Source organism: Lithobates pipiens, unplaced genomic scaffold (assembly GCF_037356315.1).
Source record: "Lithobates pipiens isolate NorthernLeopardFrog02 unplaced genomic scaffold, aLitPip1_a1.2 Scaffold_41, whole genome shotgun sequence".
NCBI classification, from domain to species: domain Eukaryota; kingdom Metazoa; phylum Chordata; class Amphibia; order Anura; family Ranidae; genus Lithobates; species Lithobates pipiens.
The window spans coordinates 1,732,254-1,754,157 of record NW_027507861.1 but is presented as its reverse complement, the minus strand read 5'-3'; the positions used below and the strand labels follow the sequence as shown (position 1 = coordinate 1,754,157).

General features: G+C 45.9%; 1 protein-coding gene across 1 annotated transcript; it reads left to right on the top strand.

Annotated features, from left to right (window-relative positions):
- The first annotated feature begins 108 nt into the window (after nt 1-108).
- LOC143956756 (uncharacterized) lies at nt 109-5,420 on the top strand. Its single transcript, XM_077466942.1, has 4 exons — nt 109-114; nt 1,337-1,567; nt 1,686-1,827; nt 3,878-5,420. Exons 1-4 carry the CDS (start codon nt 109-111, stop codon nt 5,122-5,124), a joined length of 1,626 nt encoding a protein of 541 aa, XP_077323068.1. The 3' UTR covers nt 5,125-5,420.
- Nucleotides 5,421-21,904: the final 16,484 nt, after the last annotated feature.

Genomic DNA, 21,904 nt, shown 5'->3' with positions numbered 1-21,904 from the left:
GCCCGCGGGCCACCCGCGGAGCCGCCCGCTATCTCCCGCGGAGCCATAGCGCCTGTCCTCACCGGGCCCCATTTGACTGCGGGCCCCATAGCGCCCGCATGTGCTGCTATGGCGGTAATTCCGCCACTGGTTAGGGGTCAATTGATCTCACCCTAATTCTGGAATTGCTGCACCTCTCTCTTCTGGAACTAGGTGGCCGGTATCTGGTGGCATTAGATAAGACAAGGGCATTGCAAGGATAGATTAGGAATAGATATGGTGTCTCAACCAATGGGCAGGAATTTTCTTGAGTCCCTTGGCCTGCTGGGAGAGCCTATTTAATTGGGTGAGGTCAGGTGATCGGTGTTCTGTGTCACCTGGATGGCTGTCTGGGTGGATGTGTGTTGTGCTGCCCCGGGCTGCTTGGCCAGAGCCTGAGGCCTATCCCGGGGACATCTGGCTGCTAGGCTCTCTGAGGGCCTATCCAGAAACAAGAGAGCAGCATAGGGTTGGGATGGCGGCTTGCAGTCCAACCAGAAGTGACGGTTTTGACAGCTGGAGAACCAGTCATGGGCGGAGGTAGAGGAGAAGCTTTCGCCACTAAGGGACCATCCACCTTATTACCAGGGACCAATGTGAGTAGCTGAAGCAAGTACCAGAGCAGCATTCTCACCAACCTAGGATGGTGAAGAATTGGGAAACTTCACCAGGTTTCAAGCCAGGGACCCAACCAGCGGAGGTGATGCTTGCAGAGAAGCCTTGTGTGTCAAGCCAGGGACCGAGCCAGCCAGGGAGGTGACACTTGAGGGGTATCTGTGAGTGCCAAGCTAGGGACCCAGCAGGGAGGTGGGGGTGACGCTTGAGGAAGATACTGAATGAGAAGGATGGAAGAGCTCAGGGGTTTCAGTGGCGGTGGATCAGCAAGTCCAGTGAGAGAGACTGAGAGATCAGTGGAGTGAAGATCTACAAAAGGAGATTGTAGAGGAAGTAAAGAAGTTTGTTACAACTTGTATTAGAAACTGTTATAAGACTGTTGCCATAGGAGATGGCTTCCTTACTCGTGCAGATGTGGTGTCTTGCTGGATGTCTTTCCCTGCATGGCTGTCTACCTATAAAAGTCTCAGAGTCTGCCAATTTACATTGCAAGTACTAAGGGTGTCCTGGCCCCAACCCTCTCTCCCATAGTTCGGTGTGTTTGGCACCCATTAATCTACCTTATTTTGCACCCACCATGTCTCATAACCCACTCTGCATAGAAGGATGTCAGCTGTGACTAACTCTGGAGGGTCTCATTAGACCAAAGGGGGCCCGGGACCTTACTACATTATAATTGATGTCATTTTTATTATATATTCAGAGTGGAAACCTCAGTAATTCTGAAGTTGATGTTAAAGAAGAGATAAAAGAAGAGGATGATGTGGAGGATGGGGTGATGGAGGAGTCAAAGTTCCTAAAAGAACACAAAGATCTGTACCAGGACACCATGGTGGAGACATCCAGCTACATGAACCCCCCAGAGAGATGTCACCATCCTCTGTATTCCCGGGATTCCACACAGGAAGATCTCACCATCCCTCATTATTACAAGGTTGGTGGGATGGAGCATCTAGAACATGGATGGAGATGTGTGGATTTTATATCTGTGATGTCACAGTAATAAATCTTCTATCTTACAGATGATATTTTCTCTCATTTTCCTGATTTAGAGTGGAGATCCAATGGATATAGAATTTGAGGTGAAATCAGAAGAAGAAGAGAGGTATGTGAGGGATGATCAGCAGTCTATGGAGGAGGATGGAATAACGGGGACATTTATAGAGGAGGACACTCCTACAGAGATCAGCACAGGTGGGTCATTAACACCAAATCCATTCCTCCACCCATACTGCTCACTGATTGGTCCAGAGTAGGGCGGAGGCTGGGTGATATCAGCCTGTAATCCCCTGGTCACTTTCCTGAGCTGTGTTCCCCGTCCTGTATTCCTGGATTTCTCTCGGATAATCTTCCTTCTCTGTGCTGCAGACACAGTTCATGTATCTAGGATGGATTTATGGAGATTCGGTGGTTCAGCTGGCAGCAAAATGTTGATTTTCTCTATAGGTGTTGCTTGTCTTAGACATCTGGGGATTGTGTCTTCGGTCTTCTGTCCCATCCCCGGATCTAGCGAGATCTCTGACAGAGGAATTCTCCCGGGGTTACTAGTTCTGTTGTTTGCTGGCAGTGCCGGGTGGAGGGATATGTCTGTATAGCAGAGGTAGGTAACCTTAACGAGGTGGAGATCTACCTGAACAACATGGATGAGTCAAAGATCACCAGGCACAGTATTGCCCAGTGTCACCTCCTCAAACCTGAGTTATCCCTCTAATTGCCATACTACTGTGTCACAATAGTGTGCATTGCACCGCAATCATGGGTGTAAATCAGGTGGTGAAAAGGCAACATATCACCTCCTCACCACCTGTCAACACACACTTGGATCGCTTTTCAGAGGAGCAGCATTGTACTACCTGCCAATTTTAACCCATTTAAGTAAATAAGGGCATTATGGAGGAGCCCCACAACTTCATGCTTCTGTAAGGTCCAAGGGGTTAAAGCAGGTGGTGAGAAAGCAACAATGCTGCCTGTTTTAACCCCTTATTTTCTGTACTGCACAAGGTTGCAGGGCACTTGCAGAGTGGCCTCATCCACTTGAATGGGTTATGCTTGGTAGGTGCGATACCCACATACTATGACACCCACCAACCACCAACCACGACACCCACCCACCACCATCTATGACATCCACCAACCACCAACCATGACACCCACCAACCACCAACCATGTCACCCACCCACCACTATCTATGACACCCACCAACCATGTCACCCACCAACCACGACACCCACCAACCATGACATCCACCAACCACCAACCACGCCACCCACCAATCACGACATCCACCAACCATGTCACCCACCAACCACCAACCATGGCACCCACCAACCATGACACCCACCATCTAAGACACCCACCAACTATGACATCTACCAACCACCAACCATGACACCCACCAACCATGACACCCACCAACTATGACACCCACCATCTATGACACCCACCAACCATGACACCCACCAACCATGACACCCACCAACCACCAACCATGACACCCACCAACCATGACACCCACCAACCATGACACCCACCAACCACCAACCATGACACCCACCAACTACCAACCATGACATCCATCAACCATCAACCATGACACCCATCAACCATGACACCCACCAACCATGACAATGCATATAACTCCTGTTGCAGTTACGACATGTGTACACCCCTGGCCACTGCAGCTAAAGGGGATGTGGTTGGGGCAGGGGTGATAAAAAAACATTTTTACTATGGGGTTTTACCACCCCCCAATAATAATGTGATAACATCCTCCAACTTTGGACCCTTAAAGAGAAAGTGATAATGAGGGAGGAGCCAATAACCCAATGATGGAGGTCTTCAGGATCAGTCCAGCCTTCATCTTGGTTGTTCTCCCCCCATCCTCACTCTCTGACCTCTGGTGGGGCTCAGCCCCGCTGTTATTCATGACTAAATCACGGAGTTCAGGACTTCTTGTGTTGGGAAGATGGCAATGAGTGATAGAGGGGGAGGGGACACTCGTCCTATAATCCCCTCATCACTGTCACTCCTATAATAGACAGTTCTCGTTGTGTCCTCACACTCTGACTAAGGTCCATGAATAAAGAAATGATCTGGTAGGAGATCAGAGGACCCATTTACTAGTTACCTTGAGGGGGGAATTGTAAGATCCTCAGAGACAAAGCTGCCTGATGTGGGCGGAGTCCTGGTTTAGGGGAACCAATCAGCTGATGTCTAGTAATAATCTTTGTATTTCTATTTTAGTAGATGGACGGGAGATGAGGAAAACCTCAGAGGATTGTCTCACTTTGTCTCCAGACTGTGAAGTAGAAGATGAGGACATCACACAGTATAGTCCAGGAGAAAACCCGACCACCTCAAATGTCCATCTGGCACCACACAGTGTAGATGGACCATCGTCTTCCTCTGATCCTGAGGAACCTCAGACTGTGCGGGACGGTGCCGTCCTTCCAACAGAGATGAGGTTTTCCTGTACTGAGTGCGGGAAGTGTTTCCATTATAAATCCCATCTTATTGTGCATATAAGATCTCACACAGGAGAGAAGCCATATTCCTGTCCTGAGTGCAGGAAATGTTTTTCAAGGAAGTCCGATCTTTCCACACATCAGAAATTTCACATGGGGGAAAAGCCATATTCCTGTTCTGAGTGCGGGAAATGTTTTTCAGAGAAGTCCCATCTTTCCACACATCAGAGATCTCACACGGGGGAAAAGCCGCATTCCTGTCTTGATTGCGGGAAATGTTTTTCGCAGAGGTCCAGTCTTTCCACACATCAGAGATCTCACACAGGGGAGAAGCCGTATTCTTGTCCTGAGTGCGGGAAATGTTTTTCGCAGAGGTCCAGTCTTTCCACACATCAGAGATCTCACACAGGGGAGAAGCTGTATTCCTGTCCTGAGTGCGGGAAATGTTTTTCAGAGAAGTCCAGTCTTTACTATCATCAGAGATCTCACATAGGAGAAAAGCCATATTCCTGTCCTGAGTGCGGGAAATGTTTTTCAAGGAAGTCCCATCTTTCCACACATCAGAGATCTCATATGGTTGAGAAGCCATTTTCATGTTCTGACTGTGGGAAATGTTTTTCAAGGAAGTTCTATCTTTCTACACATCAGAGATCTCATACAAGGGAGAAGCCATATTTCTGTCCTGAGTGTGGGAAATATTTTTCCCAGAAATCCAATCTTTCCACACATCAGAGATCTCACACAGGGGAAAAGCCGTATTCCTGTCCTGAGTGCGGGAAATGTTTTTCGCAGAAGTCCAGTCTTTCCACACATCAGAGATCTCACACGGGGGAGAAGCCATATTCATGTCCTGAGTGTGGGAAATGTTTTTCAAGGAAGTCCCATCTTTCCACACATCAGAGATCTCACACGGGGGAGAAGCCGTATTCCTGTCCTGAGTGTGGGAAATGTTTTTCAAGGAAGTCCTATCTTTCCACACATCAGAGATCTCACACGGGGGAGAAGCCGTATTCCTGTTCTGAGTGAGGGAAATGTTCCTCACTGAAGTCCTGTCTTCCTGTACATCAGGAATCCCACACAACCCTTGAGGTGTATTAGTGCCTTGGGTGCGGGAAATGTCTTCTATATGAATGTTGCTGGACATCACAGCTCTCATGTGGGGAAGAAGCACACCCTGATATACACCTCAGATATACTCCATGGCTGATCTCATCATATAAGAAGCAGGGGGATATATGTGTGGGGAGTGTGTGAAGGGGGTGTGAGTCCCTGGATGTCCTTTATTATTGGCACGTGCACAGGGAGGACTTGTCTCACAAATATCCCACTTATATTGTGTTTTATCACTCCATGTCAATGTGATAGGTCTATCTAAACAAGGATGGACAATGTCACTTGTCATTTGTAACACTTTGTATTTTGTAACTGATTGTTCAATATGAGAACTTCCAATAAAAATGATTAAAATATAAAAATGGAGTCATTGCCTTTCATTGATATGTGATGTAAGCTTTGCAAACACTCAGTGTTCTCATTTTTTTTTGTTTCAATAGTTTATTGAAAGTTTTGTAGTACAACAAATAAAATGTACAGATAGTAAAATACAGCAATAAATGATCTTATAAACAGCAAATTTCTATTGCGGTTGGGAGGTAAAACAGAGGTGTAGAAGGTTTATCTATGTTTGAGCATTAGATAGGTTGTAACCGTAGAGTAGAACATCAATGTAAACGTTAATAAGGATAAGAAAGACCCCCTAGGGCTCACATCCTATTCTGCTGTGATATACTCATAACAGGGGTGTTACATTTCTAGGTAGAGGATTTATGTTGATGAAAACCCCAGTCACAGGGAATGTCGGAAACCAGTTGGGATCCAAGGTTTATTTAACGTAAAACAATCCGTTTTGCATCAAGTCTCTTTCATATCCATCCACCCCTAATGGGAGATAACTGTGGACGGAGGAGAACTGCCGGTGAAGGAACCGAGGGGTTTATGAGGAGACTTGACGAGTTCTATTATAACCATATGGAATATCTATTGTTATTGAACATTAGTCTGTGTATCGATGCTAACATTAAATGATTACATTGTGCAACATGGAGGGGAGGAGAGAGAGATATGGGGAGGGGGGAGGGCGATTGTCGACAAACACGGAGGTATATAAATGGTGTATGAGGATATAGAGAGGGGGTAAGAGGGAAGGCTACCTGTAAGCTTTCTGTAAGGTAAAGGAGAGAATAAGGATGGGGAAAGGAGGAATGGGGGAGACGGCCCCTAGACAAAGCAGCACAGCTATTTATCTCATTATCATATCAGGTTGAGGGTAGCAAGTGAGTAGTGGTATGTTTTGTGGAGGATCTAAATTGTATCCAGCATGCCCCGGTGTGAGTGAATTTGGAGTGTTTGTCATGAGCTTGATGTATAAGCCTTTGTACACACGATCGGAGGTTCCGATGGAATGTGTCCAATCGGCGCGTTTTGTCGGATATTCCGACTGTGTGTGGTCTGCATCGGACTGTTTCCGTCGGAATATCCGTCGGACCAAATTTTCCAACTTGCCGGAAATATTTTCCGACAAAATGCTCCAATCAGACATACTCCGATCATGTGTAGAGAATTCCGATCGGACAAAGTGCCACACATGCTCAGATCAAATTCCTACATCAAAGCTATTGGATACTAGCCTGAACGTAGTCCCATCGTAACGAAATAACGTCATCCCGTTCTGAATGATCAGATTTTCCGACAACTTCGTCAGACTATATGTATACAACAGTTTCGGACAAAATCCGACGGATTTGGTTGTCGGAATCTCCGACCGTGTGAACAAGGACTAAGTCTTTCCATTTCTTCAGTGTTATCAATCTGTCGGTACCATTCACTCACAGTTGGTGTTCTTGTGGTTCTCCAATGTCTGGGGATACATTGTGTAGCGGCATTAATCATATGTAAGGTGAGGGATTTCCTATAGCAGCGTTGTGGAATCAGTGTATGGTGTAGCAGATATTGGGCTGGAGAGTATTCCAGGATGTAAATCGTGATCTTTGCAATATTGTCGTGGACTTCTTTCCAAAATGGCTGAATTAGTGGGCAATGCCACCAAAGAATGAACCCACATCCGTGTTGCATCTCCAGCAAGTCGGCGGAACATCAGGAAATAGTCGGTGTACTTTCTCTGGGGTGTGGCACCATCTAGAGTAGATCTTATCTCTGTTTTCTTGTGCCGGTACATTTAGAGATCCTTTATGTGTGTGTTCCTATATCCTTGTCCAATCATCAGTGTTCATGGAGGTTGACATTTCGTTATCCCATAACTGTTTTGTGCGTGCATGTGCCTTAGCATCTGAATTCAGCATTGTGACTATGGTTGAGATCAAATGTTTTTGAGAGTCTGGACTGTTGCACAGTGTTTCAAAGGGAGTAAGCTCTCTGTGCCAATGGGAAAGTGGTTTAGAATTAAGAAAATGTCTGATTTGGAGAAACTTGAAAAAAGGTAAGTGAAATTCTGGGAATCTATTAACCATATTTGGATATGACAGTATAGCCCCTTGTTCAATGAACTGGTGTGCTCTGTATGTGGATCTCGGTCGGTTAAGTCCCTGTCCTGCGACGTTGGGGGGGGAGTCTGGATTTGAAGATAAGGGGGTCATAGGACCCCGTCAAGGTGAAGAGTTCGACTTGTACAATGAAGAGCGTGTACAGTTGGGCCTATAATGGGGTGATTCCGACACATTGTGGGGATTGCTTGTTTAGAGATCCAGGGAAGATTGATCAGTGGAAGTGGAATCATATCCTGTTCTAGTTGAATCCATGATTTATTTTTGTGGTGTACATGCCAATCAACTATTCTGGTAAGCAGACTGGCATGATAGTATGTGTGAATATCTGGTAGACCCAGACCGCCAGCATTTTTGGGTAAAATACGTTTTTGGCCCAACTCAGCCTCGGGGGCGGTGGGCCCATAGGAATTTCCTGCAAATATTTTTGTATGTTCAAAAAATGATATAGGGACTGCTATGGGGATAGTTTGTAATAGGTAGAGCAGTCGGGGAAGGATATTCATTTTTAGGATTGCTATTCTGCTAAACCACGAAAATGGGCCTTTATGCCAATTCAGAAGGTCTTCTTGAATTTTAAGGAGCGTTGGGCTGAACTTGTAATCATATAATTTAGACAAATCAGTGGGAATGTTTATGCCTAGATACGTTAAAGCAAGGTGTTCCCAACAAAAGGGAAAGTTATGCTGGCAATGGGTTACTTTTTGGTTTGATAGGGTGATGTTTAATGCTTTTGATTTTTGGAAATTCATTTTTAATTTAGAGATGGTTTGAAATGTGTCCAGGTCTTTTAGTAAGTTTGGAATCGTGACTACCGGGTCTGATAGAGAAAGCATTATATCGTCCACATATGCGGCAATTTTATAGGATTTACTCTTGACATCTACCCCTTTTATGTTGGGGTTTTCTGTCAGCATGCGGAGAAGGGGTTCAAGTGTGAGCACATAGATGATTGGGGAGAGAGGGCAGCCCTGACGGGTTCCGTTAGTGGCGGAGAAGGTACTCGACAGTCGTCCGTTAACTTGTATTCTTGTTGTGGGGGTAGAATATAGAAGCCTGATCATTTGTAGCAATCGTGGAGGGATTCCAAGATGTGATAGCACAGGAACCATATAATCCCAGGCTACCCTGTTGAATGCCTTCTCCGCATCCAACTAGAGGAAGAAGCCCTTCGCTTTTGTGATAGTCAACCAGTGATGGATGTTCAGAGCTTTTATGGTATTGTCCCTGGCTTCTCTACCAGGAACAAAACCCACTTGGTCAGTAGATATCACATTGGAGAGTAAGGGTGTGATTCTATTTGCTAGTATCTTGGCATACAATTTGATGTCCACGTTAAGTAACGAGATTGGGTGGTAATTGGGGATCAATGGGGTGTCTCTACCTGGTTTGGGAATTAGCGTGATGTGTGCTTCAAGGAGATCAGTGTTAGGTCGGGTGGACGGAAAAAGGCTATTAAATGTGTCAAGTAATTGTGGAAGCAATATGTCGGAAACAGATTTATAATAGGCTGCCGGGAGGCCATCCGGGCCCGGGCTTTTGCCCACCTTCAGTTGTTTAAGGGCAAGAGTGACTTCATTTAGTGATAGGGGGCATCTAGAGTGGTCCTGTCATTGGGGTCTATTGGGGGTGGTGAGTATTTGGAGAGGAAGTCATTTATGAGGTCTATTCTGGAGTGTGCGGCACCCGTGGGCGGTCTTTGCGGTAAATTATAAAGTGAGTGAAAGTACGTCACAAACTGCTGTGCTATAGCATCAGAATCAACAATTTACTCTCCATTCAGGGTCACAATTTTATGAATGTTGTACAACGCTTTCTTTCTCTGAAGGGCTCTGGCTAATAACTTACCGGCTTTATTGCCGGATTCGTAAAACAGTTTGTGTGTCAATGCAAATTTGCGTTTTAATGTTTTCTGAAGATCTTCCAGTAATTCTTCCCTGACCGAGGTGAGTTCGGTGAGGTATGAGTCAGCAAGGGTGCGTTTGTGAGCCCTTTCCAGAGAATGAACACGCCTATACAATTTGTCCATATGTGCTTTCTTTCGTTTGTTTCTCTGTGCTGTTAGGGATATTAGTAATCCCCGCACAACACATTTATGAGCAGCCCAGACGGCGGCTCATGGTGACTCCTCTGTAGTGTTATCTGTAAAATAGTTTGAAAGACATTCTGCGATTGACGAGATATCGGCTGTGTCTAGTAGCAAGGAATCGTCCAGTCTGCATATGGCAGATCGTGGAGGATCTTGTGATAGTGAAAGGGTGATTGTTTTTGGGTTGTGGTCAGAGAGGAGCAAAGGCTCAATTGTGGCTCTTTCCAAACAGTTAATATTGGCTTGCGTGAGGAAAAAATGATCGATCCGAGAGTATTTATTATGTGGGGGCGAAAAGAAAGTGAAGTCCTTAACCGTTGGGTGAAGCGTACGCCATGTATCATGTAAGGATAGCATTTGGAATTGCGATTTTATGTCTCTCAGTGCCCTGTACTTGAGACATGAAGATCCATTTGAAGTATCGAGAGAAGGATTCAGGGGAACATTAAAATCCCCGCCAACTATAAGGACTCCCTTCTGGAAAGTTGTGAGTTGGGAAATAGTCTCTCGGAAAAAGGACACCTGATGAGAGTTTGGGGCGTATATATTGGCTATAGTTATGTGTCGGTTGTAAATATGGCCTTTGAGAAATAGATAGCGCCCTTTCGGGTCTCTAAGCACGTCTGAGATAACGATGGGGCATGATTTTGATATCAATATAGATACCCCTTTTGATTTTGCTTCATCATTGGTCGCATGGTATACCGTGGGGTAGTGAGTATTTTGGAGTTTGGGGATAGCATCGGTGCGAAAATGGGTCTCCTGAATAAGGGCAATATGTGCTTTGGCCTTGCGTAGGTTGTACAGCAGTTGGGATCTCTTTTCAGGAGTATTTAGGCCTCGAATATTGAGTGAGTAACAAATAGTAGGGGAGGTCCTCTGTGCTAAGGCTGTTGGGTCAGTATTGGGGGTGTCTAGGGCCGCCATAGCAGGTGGAGAGAGGGAGAAAGGGGAGGGTATGCGGATGATAGGTGGGGGAGAGGGGTAAGAAGATGCCCAAGGGGCAGTCTAGAGCTTGCACTAGGATATAAAAATTAGGTGCTTAGGGTATGAGAATAAGACCATTTTCTCTGGTGGTATAGTATAGTGTATGGTGTAGAATGGATCAGGGGACCCCACACCAGTGAGATGTGTGAACCCCATACACCACTCCACAGTGGGGTTGGCAAAGACAAAACCCAATGAGGGACTAAGTCAGAACTATTGAATATGGAATATGGTGACAGTATGGCCACCCAGGACTCATGATACAGGCAAAGATTTTGTGAGGTACATTTTGTTGAGCTATAAAAATCAGAATTAAATGAAATATCAACATGCAGAAGTAATATTGTCTTCCATCGGAGGCAAGATGAATCGGTTGGTTAGTTTGCATTACTTCGTACCACCCTCGAGTGAGAGAATGACAAGTCGCCCTTACAAACTAGACAGACTAACCGTTAGATGGATAGGGGGGATTTTAGTCAGACCCTGCTTACGTGAGATATTACACATACAGCACATCTATATAGTTATATAATGTAAATACAGCCAAACCGCAGCTCTAGTGAGCAAAAGGGATATCATAAAGCATACAATTGCACAGATTACAGTAACTAACAGGGCATAATGCATGTTCTACAGAGCGATAACCAAAAACTAAGTTATAGAAACTAGCCCGTGGGCAGGACCCGCGGAAGAGGTAACAAAAACCGTAAGGCAATAAACACATTAACAGGTTCCATCGTATTATACTAACTAAAGTAGTGATCTGAAGTTGCTAGGCTTGATCTGACTATACATAAAATCGTTGTTCAGTCGTCCTATAGCAGGCACTGCCTCTTTGGTATATATACACCGGGGCGTTCAGGGGACAGAAAGTCAATTTGAGTTGACACATCAATACAGTAGTCTCTAACCAGTGTGCAACAGAGTGTTCAAAGGCCATGTCTTCTGTTATGCGAGCAGACCCCGTAGGTGATGCATATATCAGCACAGTATTTCCCTGACATGTCATACATCGGCAGGAGTCACAGTAAAGAGCTAATCTGGCCCTCAGGGCGTCCGATTGTAAGAAGGGGTTAAAACGGGAGGAAGAATAATAACCGTAGGAATCTTTATAGGAGGTAAGTCACTGGCTGTAGTGGAGCGGGTAGCGTGTGGACAAAGTATTAGCCATACCATGTGACAGTGGGTTAGATCCAGCCAATCTGTTCCAATAAACATCTACGGGTGAGTATGGCATGGTGGTATATCCTAACCCTCCCGCCAGCGAGCTATTGCTTACCTGTCCCATTTAAGGAGACGGTAGGTCTGCCCTCCGTTCAACCCCAGAGCGATGGGACCGTAGCTGTGACTTTCACTGTAGTCCAGGGTCATCTTTCTTGACAGGATCCAGTGGATACAGTCCCTGTTGACGATGCAGAATGGGTGGAGATCATGTCCGGTGGGAGTATGGTTAGAGGCGAGGATAACTGTCACCGCCCACATTTCAGATCCAGGAGCATTCTGGGTATTGTAGTAAGAAGGGGTCTTCCCTATAAGGGAAGGTTGCAAAGAATAAGCAGGCTGTTTGTCTACTGTTACAAAGGGTAAACCGCGCTACTCGAACAACAAAAGAAAGCAACCTAAAAGCAGCAACCCTAATCGTAATACTCCGATATCAAACTAAATAGGTGAAAAAAATGAGCTGCGCTAAAAACAAATTAGAAATTAAAAATTAATCAAACACCTAAAACCTAATCAAAACCTATACAAAGTAAGCATAAAAAACAATATTAAATAAACAAAAATGTGATTAGTAAATAGTATATATGAGTACTATCATATCATCATAGAGTGAATAAAGTGTGTACTAAATCTGAAATGAAATTAGTATAAATAATATAGAAAGCACCCACAATAATTAATGTAAATTGAAACAAAAATAACAATGTGTGCTAAATCTAAACGAATAATATTAATAAAAATAATATTCAAAAACCATAAAGAGTTCATATGTGATAAAGGAAAAAATGATATTTTTAGTCCAAAAATATTATTATTGATTCTTCAAACTTGGTATTAAGGTGAAAAAAATTTTATCCACAAATGCGTGTATGTAGAAAATATTCAAAACAATCCTCCACCAGTGAGAAGAGGGGCCGCTTACCAGAGATTTAGATCCCAGTGTTAGTGAGATCAATAAGGCAACAGCACAGGGGTTCCTGGGTGAACCGTCACAGGCATCCCACCATCTATGTCTCCAATACGAAGGCTCCAATACGAAGGCTCCAAACGGACGTGTTCACGGGATCATCCCGTGAACACGTCCGTTTGAGACGAAACGCGCGTAGGGAGATAGGCGTTCTGACGTCTCTGCGTTCTACGCCCAACCAGGAAGTGCGGGCGGCACACGAGTCCGGCCGGCTCGTTTTTTATGTGATCGTTTTTTCTTTACGTATGTGAGTGTAATTTTTTTAAATTCTACTTTATTAAACCAAGTGGTTTTACGCTATGCGAGTGTCTTTGATCTTTTATATATGATCCACGATACCCTCGTTCCCTGATTGGAGGCTTCGTACTGGAGATAGAGACAGCGTGGTGTCAGCAATCTACGACACCTTCGTTCCTTGATTGGAGCCTTCGTATTGGAGCCTTCGTATTGGAGACATAGATGGTGGGATGCCTGTGACGGTTCACCCAGGAACCCCTGTGCTGTTGCCTTATTGATCTCACTAACACTGGGATCTAAATCTCTGGTAAGCGGCCCCTCTTCTCACTGGTGGAGGATTGTTTTGAATATTTTCTACATACACGCATTTGTGGATAAAAATTTTTTCACCTTAATACCAAGTTTGAAGAATCAATAATAATATTTTTGGACTAAAAATATCATTTTTTCCTTTATCACATATGAACTCTTTATGGTTTTTGAATATTATTTTTATTAATATTATTCGTTTAGATTTAGCACACATTGTTATTTTTGTTTCAATTTACATTAATTATTGTGGGTGCTTTCTATATTATTTATACTAATTTCATTTCAGATTTAGTACACACTTTATTCACTCTATGATGATATGATAGTACTCATATATACTATTTACTAATCACATTTTTGTTTATTTAATATTGTTTTTTATGCTTACTTTGTATAGGTTTTGATTAGGTTTTAGGTGTTTGATTAATTTTTAATTTCTAATTTGTTTTTAGCGCAGCTCATTTTTTTCACCTATTTAGTTTGTCTACTGTTGCCTGTCTTGTCAAGCCTCTTGAGACCATTGTAATATCTAGTGTTCTTTCAGCCATTGCACTGTAGGTGGAAGTCTTAATCACAGAGTAAAAGAGAACAGTTAAGAAACAGTTAAGGACCAAAATATCATAAGCCGAGGAGAAGGAGAATAGTCGTTATTGAAGTTTACTGCATTACACAGTCTGATAAGATCACGGGTGGCTACATGAATGATATCAATCCAGCATCTGTATCTGCATGCAGCTATAACAATAAGAGTATGACATGACATTTCAGTACTCCGGGCCCTTAGCACATGCAGGAGTGGTTTCAAATCCCTGCGGTGTTGCAAGGTAATGCCAGAGAGATCTTAAAATATTTGTATAGGTGCAGTATCATATGATATTTTCTGTTTAGATCTGGCAGCTTTAAGTATGTCTTCTTTAAGTCTATAACTTGTTAAACAGCATACAATATCTCTCAATACAATATACAGCATACAATATCTCTCGGGGATCAGTGTCCCGACCTTTGGGCCGGAGGGTGAATCCTTTCCATTTCGATGGCGGTTTGAGAGGGCCTGTCCAATACAGAGATAAAAATGGAGGTGACCGCATGAGCAACTTGCTCACCCTCAATGGACACAGGGAGACCTCTGACTCTAAGGTTATGGCGTCTCCCCTTTTGTCCAAATCCTCCATATGTCTCTGCATGTCTCTGAGCTGTAATGTATGGCTGTCAATCTTCTTAGTGGATCGACGGAAGGTTGATTTATGAATTTCTGTCACTTTCTCTACAGTTAGCACACAATCGGATATCCAGGCGCAGCTCAGCAATGGCCGCCGATAAGGTATCCTTGATATCTGAGGAAATCGTGCGTAAGTCATGCATGCTGATGTGAGGTGAGGAGGTGGCTCCCAACTGTATATGGTCTGGAGGTCTGTTGTCTGTTGGGGTTACTTCAGGGGAAGTCTCCGACAGCACAATCTCGGTGCGGGAATGAGAGCGTGTGATTGAGGCCTGTGAGGGGCCATGGCGGGACGGCGCCATGTTCCCCCTTCTGTGACTGAAACATCTCCGGTATGTTGTGACCCCCCATTGTGTATAGTTATACAGGAGCGTGTGTACCTCAATTCACCTGAGTTTTCGTCCTGAGGCGCCAGAGTTCACCAGTTACGCGTCCGCCATCCTTCTAATTTTTTTTTAAATTGTTGAATGAATATGAGAAGAATTCACCCAGCTGTGATGAATGTTGTCCATATTTTATCTCATACGGTGATTTCCTATGACCATTGGCTCCCTCTAGTGGCCATAGTGCGGTATAGTTGTATTTTTATTAATGGAAGCCATTTATGACAAATACTTCATTATGGCCACTAGATGGAGCTGGCCATCTTAGGAAAGCACTCTTTTAACCACTTCAGCTCTGGAATGTCCCCCCCTTCATGACTGTGCTAAATAGCGCTGGAAATTGTGTGGTTATGATAAAGATATATACAGTATATATATATATATATATATATATATATATATATATATATATATTTGTAACAGCCATAACCCCTGGGGGCGGCTATGAATTTTCTGGGCTTACCAATCACCCCCTCCTTGTAGCTCATCGTTCCTTGTCTAGGGGTTCCCAGGGTTAGTACCCAGTCATTTCAGAAGCTGACACTCAAATGTCCTTTTGAGGATTTTATTTGCAAAGAGTAACGTTCAAATATAGCACAGCCTCAGTTGGGAATAGAGGGTACGGATGACAAAGCTCAGGCACTTCAGAACTGCTGACATCAATTGAAAGTCTCTTTAGATAGCCCAGAGAGTAGCCGCTCGCAACTGGGCGCTTCACTGTTGGATAAACCCCTGTCTGTAGATTTAGCAGCCAACAAGTGATTTCCAAGATTTGCAAAGTCTCTGCCACAGTCTAGGTTGTAACTGAAAGGTGAGTTAGGAACTTTTCCTATGGTACCCAGGGCCGTATTTAATGCAGGGCAAAAGGGGCAGCTGCCCTGGGCCCTGTCATTGCTAGGGGGCTCAAGGCAGCTGCCACTTAAGCCCTGCGATTCCCGCAGTTTTCCTGGAGTAGTGCATGCAGCCGATTTCAAACCCCCCTCCATGCTCTCCCAAGTGCTGGCCATATTTATTATACATGAGAGCGGGACAGCTGCGGGCTTCATGTGTTTGAAGCCGCTCGTCCCGCTTCTTCCTCTGTCAGGAGCTGTGGACCGGAGTCAATGAAAGAACGAGAGCGGCACTCTGTGTTCCTCCCATCCCCACCCCAGCCTGGCAGACCTGTGTAGCACACAGCCGAGGAAAATTTTCTGACTGTGTGCTGGGTCTCATAGACGGACTCCAGAGACTGTGTTGCACCGCCGTGTGATCAGGAGAACAACGTGGAGAGAAGGGGATTCATATGTGCAGACTGCACAGAATTTCTGGTACAGAGGTGGACATGGGGATGGGGGTACAGAAGTGAGGGGTGGACATGGGGGTACAGAGGTGTACATGGGGGGTACAGAGGTGGACATGGGGGTACAGAGATGAACCCAGGGGTGGATAGGGGTACAAAGGTTGACATGGGGATGTACAGGCGGGTGGGAGGTACAGAGGTGGACGGAAGGATAAAGAGATGAATGTGGATGGGGAGGATACAGAGGTGGATGGAGGATATAGAGGTGAACATGGATGGGGGGTACAGAGGTGGACAGGGAAAACAAAGGTGGACATGGGGGGTACAGAGGTGGACGGAAAGATATAGAGATGAACACGGATGGGGGGTACAGAGGTGGAGGGGGGGTACAAAGGTGGACAGAAAGATATAGAGGTGGATGGAAGGGTACAGAGGTGAGCTGTGGGTGGGGGGGTACAGAGGTGAGCTGTAGATGAGGGAGAAGAGGTAAGCAAATTGATGTGCAGAGGTGACCAGTAGATGGTTACTTTGGGGGAGGGGGAGGTTATGCAAGTACTGCCCCTTGTGCTGATTTTTTTCTGTGCCCTGTATGATACAAGCACCTCAAAGTACACACCCCCAATCCATCTGTGTCATCCTGGACTCCTATTTCCCCCCTTTCCACCCATCATCTTGGACTCCCCCATCTCTTCCAACCCAATCATCCTGGACTTCCCTATCCCCCATCACCTTGGACACCGCTATCTCCCCCCCACCCACCCATCACGCTGGACTTCTTTATCTTTTCCCCATCATTCTTATTATTATTAGGGATTTATATAGCACCAACAGTTTGTGCAGTGCTTTACAACATGAGGGCAGACAGTACAGTTACAATACAATACAATACATAAGTTTATGTGCATTGGGGGGCAAGAACTTTTTTTGCCCAGGGCCCAATCAATAGTAAAGACGGCCCTGATGGTACCTGGATCTTTCAGCCGTTTCGGCAATACCGTAAGAAATGCGGATTCACTAGTGTCCATACAACTTCAGCTCCCTGTCTCTTCCCGAGCAGCCAGCTTCTTGGCCCTCCTCTGAAGAGTCCTCCCCTGGTCGCTTGTATGAGTTGCCGTGCCTCTCCAATCCTGAGAGGACACCGGGACACCTCAGAATCCCCCTTCAGTTACTGGGCCTCAAACTAGCCAGTGCCAGTGCCTCTGGTTCTGGTCAGGGAGACCATGCTTACGGGGGGCAGCAGACACTCCTGGGTCTGGGACCCCTCATGGGGGTTGGTCTGGACCGGAACCAGAAATCAAACAGCAAGCTGAACCCTGAACACGTGACTTCAACATCTTAAATACCCCTTCCCAGACTACACAGCGGGGCCAGAGGCGCCCACTGATTGGCTCCGAGAAAGATTGGTACCTAACATGTCCAACCAAGCTTGGTTCTCGGCCTGTCACAGGTGCCTCACTGCACCTATGACCAGGCAGAACTCCAGTACAGCCCAGCCAAACTGATGCCGGTGTATGCCCTTGTTGATGACCGATTGTGTCGAAACGCGTCGGGCAGCATTACTTGCACCCCACATTGCTTTTTTCTTATTAATTCTCTTTTTTTGTGATCACTTTTTATATTTGTACAATATGTATACTTTTTAATAAAACCTTTCGGTTTTTTTGACCTAGGCCGCGTACACACGCGGGGACTGTTCGCCCAACTTTGTCCGTCAAACAGTTTCGGCAAACAGTCCGCTCAAAATTAGCATGGACGGACATGGCCACACACGACGTACGAACAGTTTGCTGAAACCGTGCGCGATGACGTGAACGCCACGTACGACGGGACGAAAAATACGACGTCCTATACACTGCATTATAACTTTCGGCGTGTAAATCCTTTCTGAGCATGCGCGGAACTTAGTTTGTCGAACAAGCCTACACACGAGGGAACTGTTCGCTGAAACAAGGTTTCAGCGGACAGTTTTTCGGAATTTCCGAAAAACCTTGTTCAGCGGACTGTTCGCTGAAACTGTCCGCTGAAAGCCCACACACGAGCGGACTGTCCGCCGAAACACTGTTCAGCGGACAAAGTTGGGCGAACAGTCCCCGCGTGTGTACGCGGCCCTACACTATCTGGAGCCCCCCTTTTTTTGTTCTTTTTCTGTTTTATATACCATCCGCATGAGCCCTTGTTTGAAAGTGGAGTCTGGATACATCGTGTTCCCGAAATATTATCGCCCTTGAGTGGGAAAATATCGGTTGGCAACTACCAGGAATATCTACCCCCACCTGGGACCGAGGACGCCTATAAGAGGACTATAGACTACGACCTATCCCATCAAAAGCTGGAATACAATCCTCCGGGATTACAAGCGCTTTAGACCCACTGTCATAGGATATGCAGGTCCAACATTTCTGGTAAGAGTACCTACTTTACATTTATCGAGTGTCGTGTCGTCAGATACTACTACAGACAAACAGATTGTTGCCGCTGGTCTTGTAGCCACCCTGGCCCATGGTCTATATGAGAAGATTGGCCACTCTTGCTTGTTATAATAAGAGGACTCCTCTATAGACTGATGAACTGACAATGATTTATTTTCCAGAATTCACGCTATGTAATCCCATTGTTACTACATCACACATTTACAATTGTATTCATAGTGCACTGGGCATTGCACATTGTACACAATGGTGTTCACGTTTATCTCACAGTAAGCGTGAGACCTTTTTTTCTTTCAGCACTAGTGATGGAAGAACTTCCGACGGGACGTTTCGCGAAAGCGAAATGCGAACGGACCCAAACGTTCGCGAAACCGAACGTTCGCCGCGGGCCCCATTGACTTCAATGGGAGGCGAACTTTGCAAACCTTCATGTCGAATTTGCGGCCACGTGGTAATTATTAGGGGGTAAAACGTAGTCCCACCATCTGGACAATGACATAATACATGTATGAGGTGAATTTGGGATCGATAACTACAAGCATTTTTATTTTATTTGGGAAATTGTTCTAACAATTCAGGACTATGGAGCTAATGAAGGCAATGGAGGAGAGGGAAGGTCAGGGACCAGGGTAGGCAAAGAAGAGGGTGCAGGAGATGATCACCAGCAGCGTGACATACCGGAATGACACATGCACCGTGATAGAGGCATCTGACAGCAGCACCGTAATACAGAGCACTGACAGCAGCACCGTGACATACAGCGCTGACAGCAGCACCGTGACATACAGCGCTGACAGCAGCACCGTGACATACAGCGCTGACAGCAGCACCGTGACATACAGCGCTGACAGCAGCACCGTGACATACAGCGCTGACAGCAGCACCGTGACATACAGCGCTGACAGCAGCACCGTGACATACAGCGCTGACAGCAGCACCGTGACATACAGCACTGACAGCAGCACCGTAAGCAGCCCCAGGAGGAAGTCAGCACAGCACAGGGATGGTGTGATCCCCTCATAATAAGAACCCCCAGGAGGAAGTCAGCACAGCACAGGGATAGTGTGATCCCTTCATAATAAGAACCCCCAGGAGGAAGTCAGCACAGCACAGGGATATCATAAGCAGCCCCAGTAGAAATATGACACCGCTCAACCTCTTCAAAGAGGAGGGTAGGGGCATATAGTACGGTGTGCTTTTTTGGGTCAAGGAAGTGAGCAGACTGTACGTCAGTCCCTATACCGCTGAAGGACTGCTGCAGTATAGGGCAGCGGTCAGCAGTGGTGCACGTCAACCCTATCTATTGTGGACCTATAGCGGTCCTTACAGAACAGCAGACTGTACCGCACTCAAGCCTATGTACCGTAGCACCCTATACCAAGTTACCAGTCCTTATAAGAACTTTTGTGGACCAAGCAGGTTGTGTATTAGTGTTTAGCAGACTGTACGTCAGTCCCTATACCGCTGAAGGACTGCTGCAGTATAGGGCAGCGGTCAGCAGTGGTGCACGTCAACCCTATCTATTGTGGACCGATAGCGGTCCTTACAGAACAGCAGACTGTACCGCACTCAAGCCTATGTACCGTAGCACCCTATACCAAGTTACCAGTCCTTATAAGAACTTTTGTGGACCAAGCAGGTTGTGTATTAGTGTTTAGCAGACTGTACGTCAGTCCCTATACCGCTGAAGGACTGCTGCAGTATAGGGCAGCGGTCAGCAGTGGTGCACGTCAACCCTATCTATTGTGGACCGATAGCGGTCCTTACAGAACAGCAGACTGTACCGCACTCAAGCCTATGTACCGTAGCACCCTATACCAAGTTACCAGTCCTTATAAGAACTTTTGTGGACCAAGCAGGTTGTGTATTAGTGTTTAGCAGACTGTACGTCAGTCCCTATACCGCTGAAGGACTGCTGCAGTATAGGGCAGCGGTCAGCAGTGGTGCACGTCAACCCTATCTATTGTGGACCGATAGCGGTCCTTACAGAACAGCAGACTGTACCGCACTCAAGCCTATGTACCGTAGCACCCTATACCAAGTTACCAGTCCTTATAAGAACTTTTGTGGACCAAGCAGGTTGTGTATTAGTGTTTAGCAGACTGTACGTCAGTCCCTATACCGCTGAAGGACTGCTGCAGTATAGGGCAGCGGTCAGCAGTGGTGCACGTCAACCCTATCTATTGTGGACCTATAGCGGTCCTTACAGAACAGCAGACTGTACCGCACTCAAGCCTATGTACCGTAGCACCCTATACCAAGTTACCAGTCCTTATAAGAACTTTTGTGGACCAAGCAGGTTGTGTATTAGTGTTTAGCAGACTGTACGTCAGTCCCTATACCGCTGAAGGACTGCTGCAGTATAGGGCAGCGGTCAGCAGTGGTGCATGTCAACCCTATCTATTGTGGACCGATAGCGGTCCTTACAGAACAGCAGACTGTACCGCACTCAAGCCTATGTACCGTAGCACCCTATACCAAGTTACCAGTCCTTATAAGAACTTTTGTGGACCAAGCAGGTTGTGTATTAGTGTTTAGCAGACTGTACGTCAGTCCCTATACCGCTGAAGGACTGCTGCAGTATAGGGCAGCGGTCAGCAGTGGTGCACGTCAACCCTATCTATTGTGGACCGATAGCGGTCCTTACAGAACAGCAGACTGTACCGCACTCAAGCCTATGTACCGTAGCACCCTATACCAAGTTACCAGTCCTTATAAGAACTTTTGTGGACCAAGCAGGTTGTGTATTAGTGTTTAGCAGACTGTACGTCAGTCCCTATACCGCTGAAGGACTGCTGCAGTATAGGGCAGCGGTCAGCAGTGGTGCACGTCAACCCTATCTATTGTGGACCGATAGCGGTCCTTACAGAACAGCAGACTGTACCGCACTCAAGCCTATGTACCGTAGCACCCTATACCAAGTTACCAGTCCTTATAAGAACTTTTGTGGACCAAGCAGGTTGTGTATTAGTGTTTAGCAGACTGTACGTCAGTCCCTATACCGCTGAAGGACTGCTGCAGTATAGGGCAGCGGTCAGCAGTGGTGCACGTCAACCCTATCTATTGTGGACCGATAGCGGTCCTTACAGAACAGCAGACTGTACCGCACTCAAGCCTATGTAC

Coding starts and splice junctions, on each gene's coding strand:
- LOC143956756 (XM_077466942.1), top strand. Junction 1,568..1,685: donor CCATCCCTCATTATTACAAG/GTTGGTGGGATG, acceptor TTCCTGATTTAG/AGTGGAGATCCAATGGATAT. Junction 1,828..3,877: donor TCCTACAGAGATCAGCACAG/GTGGGTCATTAA, acceptor TTTCTATTTTAG/TAGATGGACGGGAGATGAGG.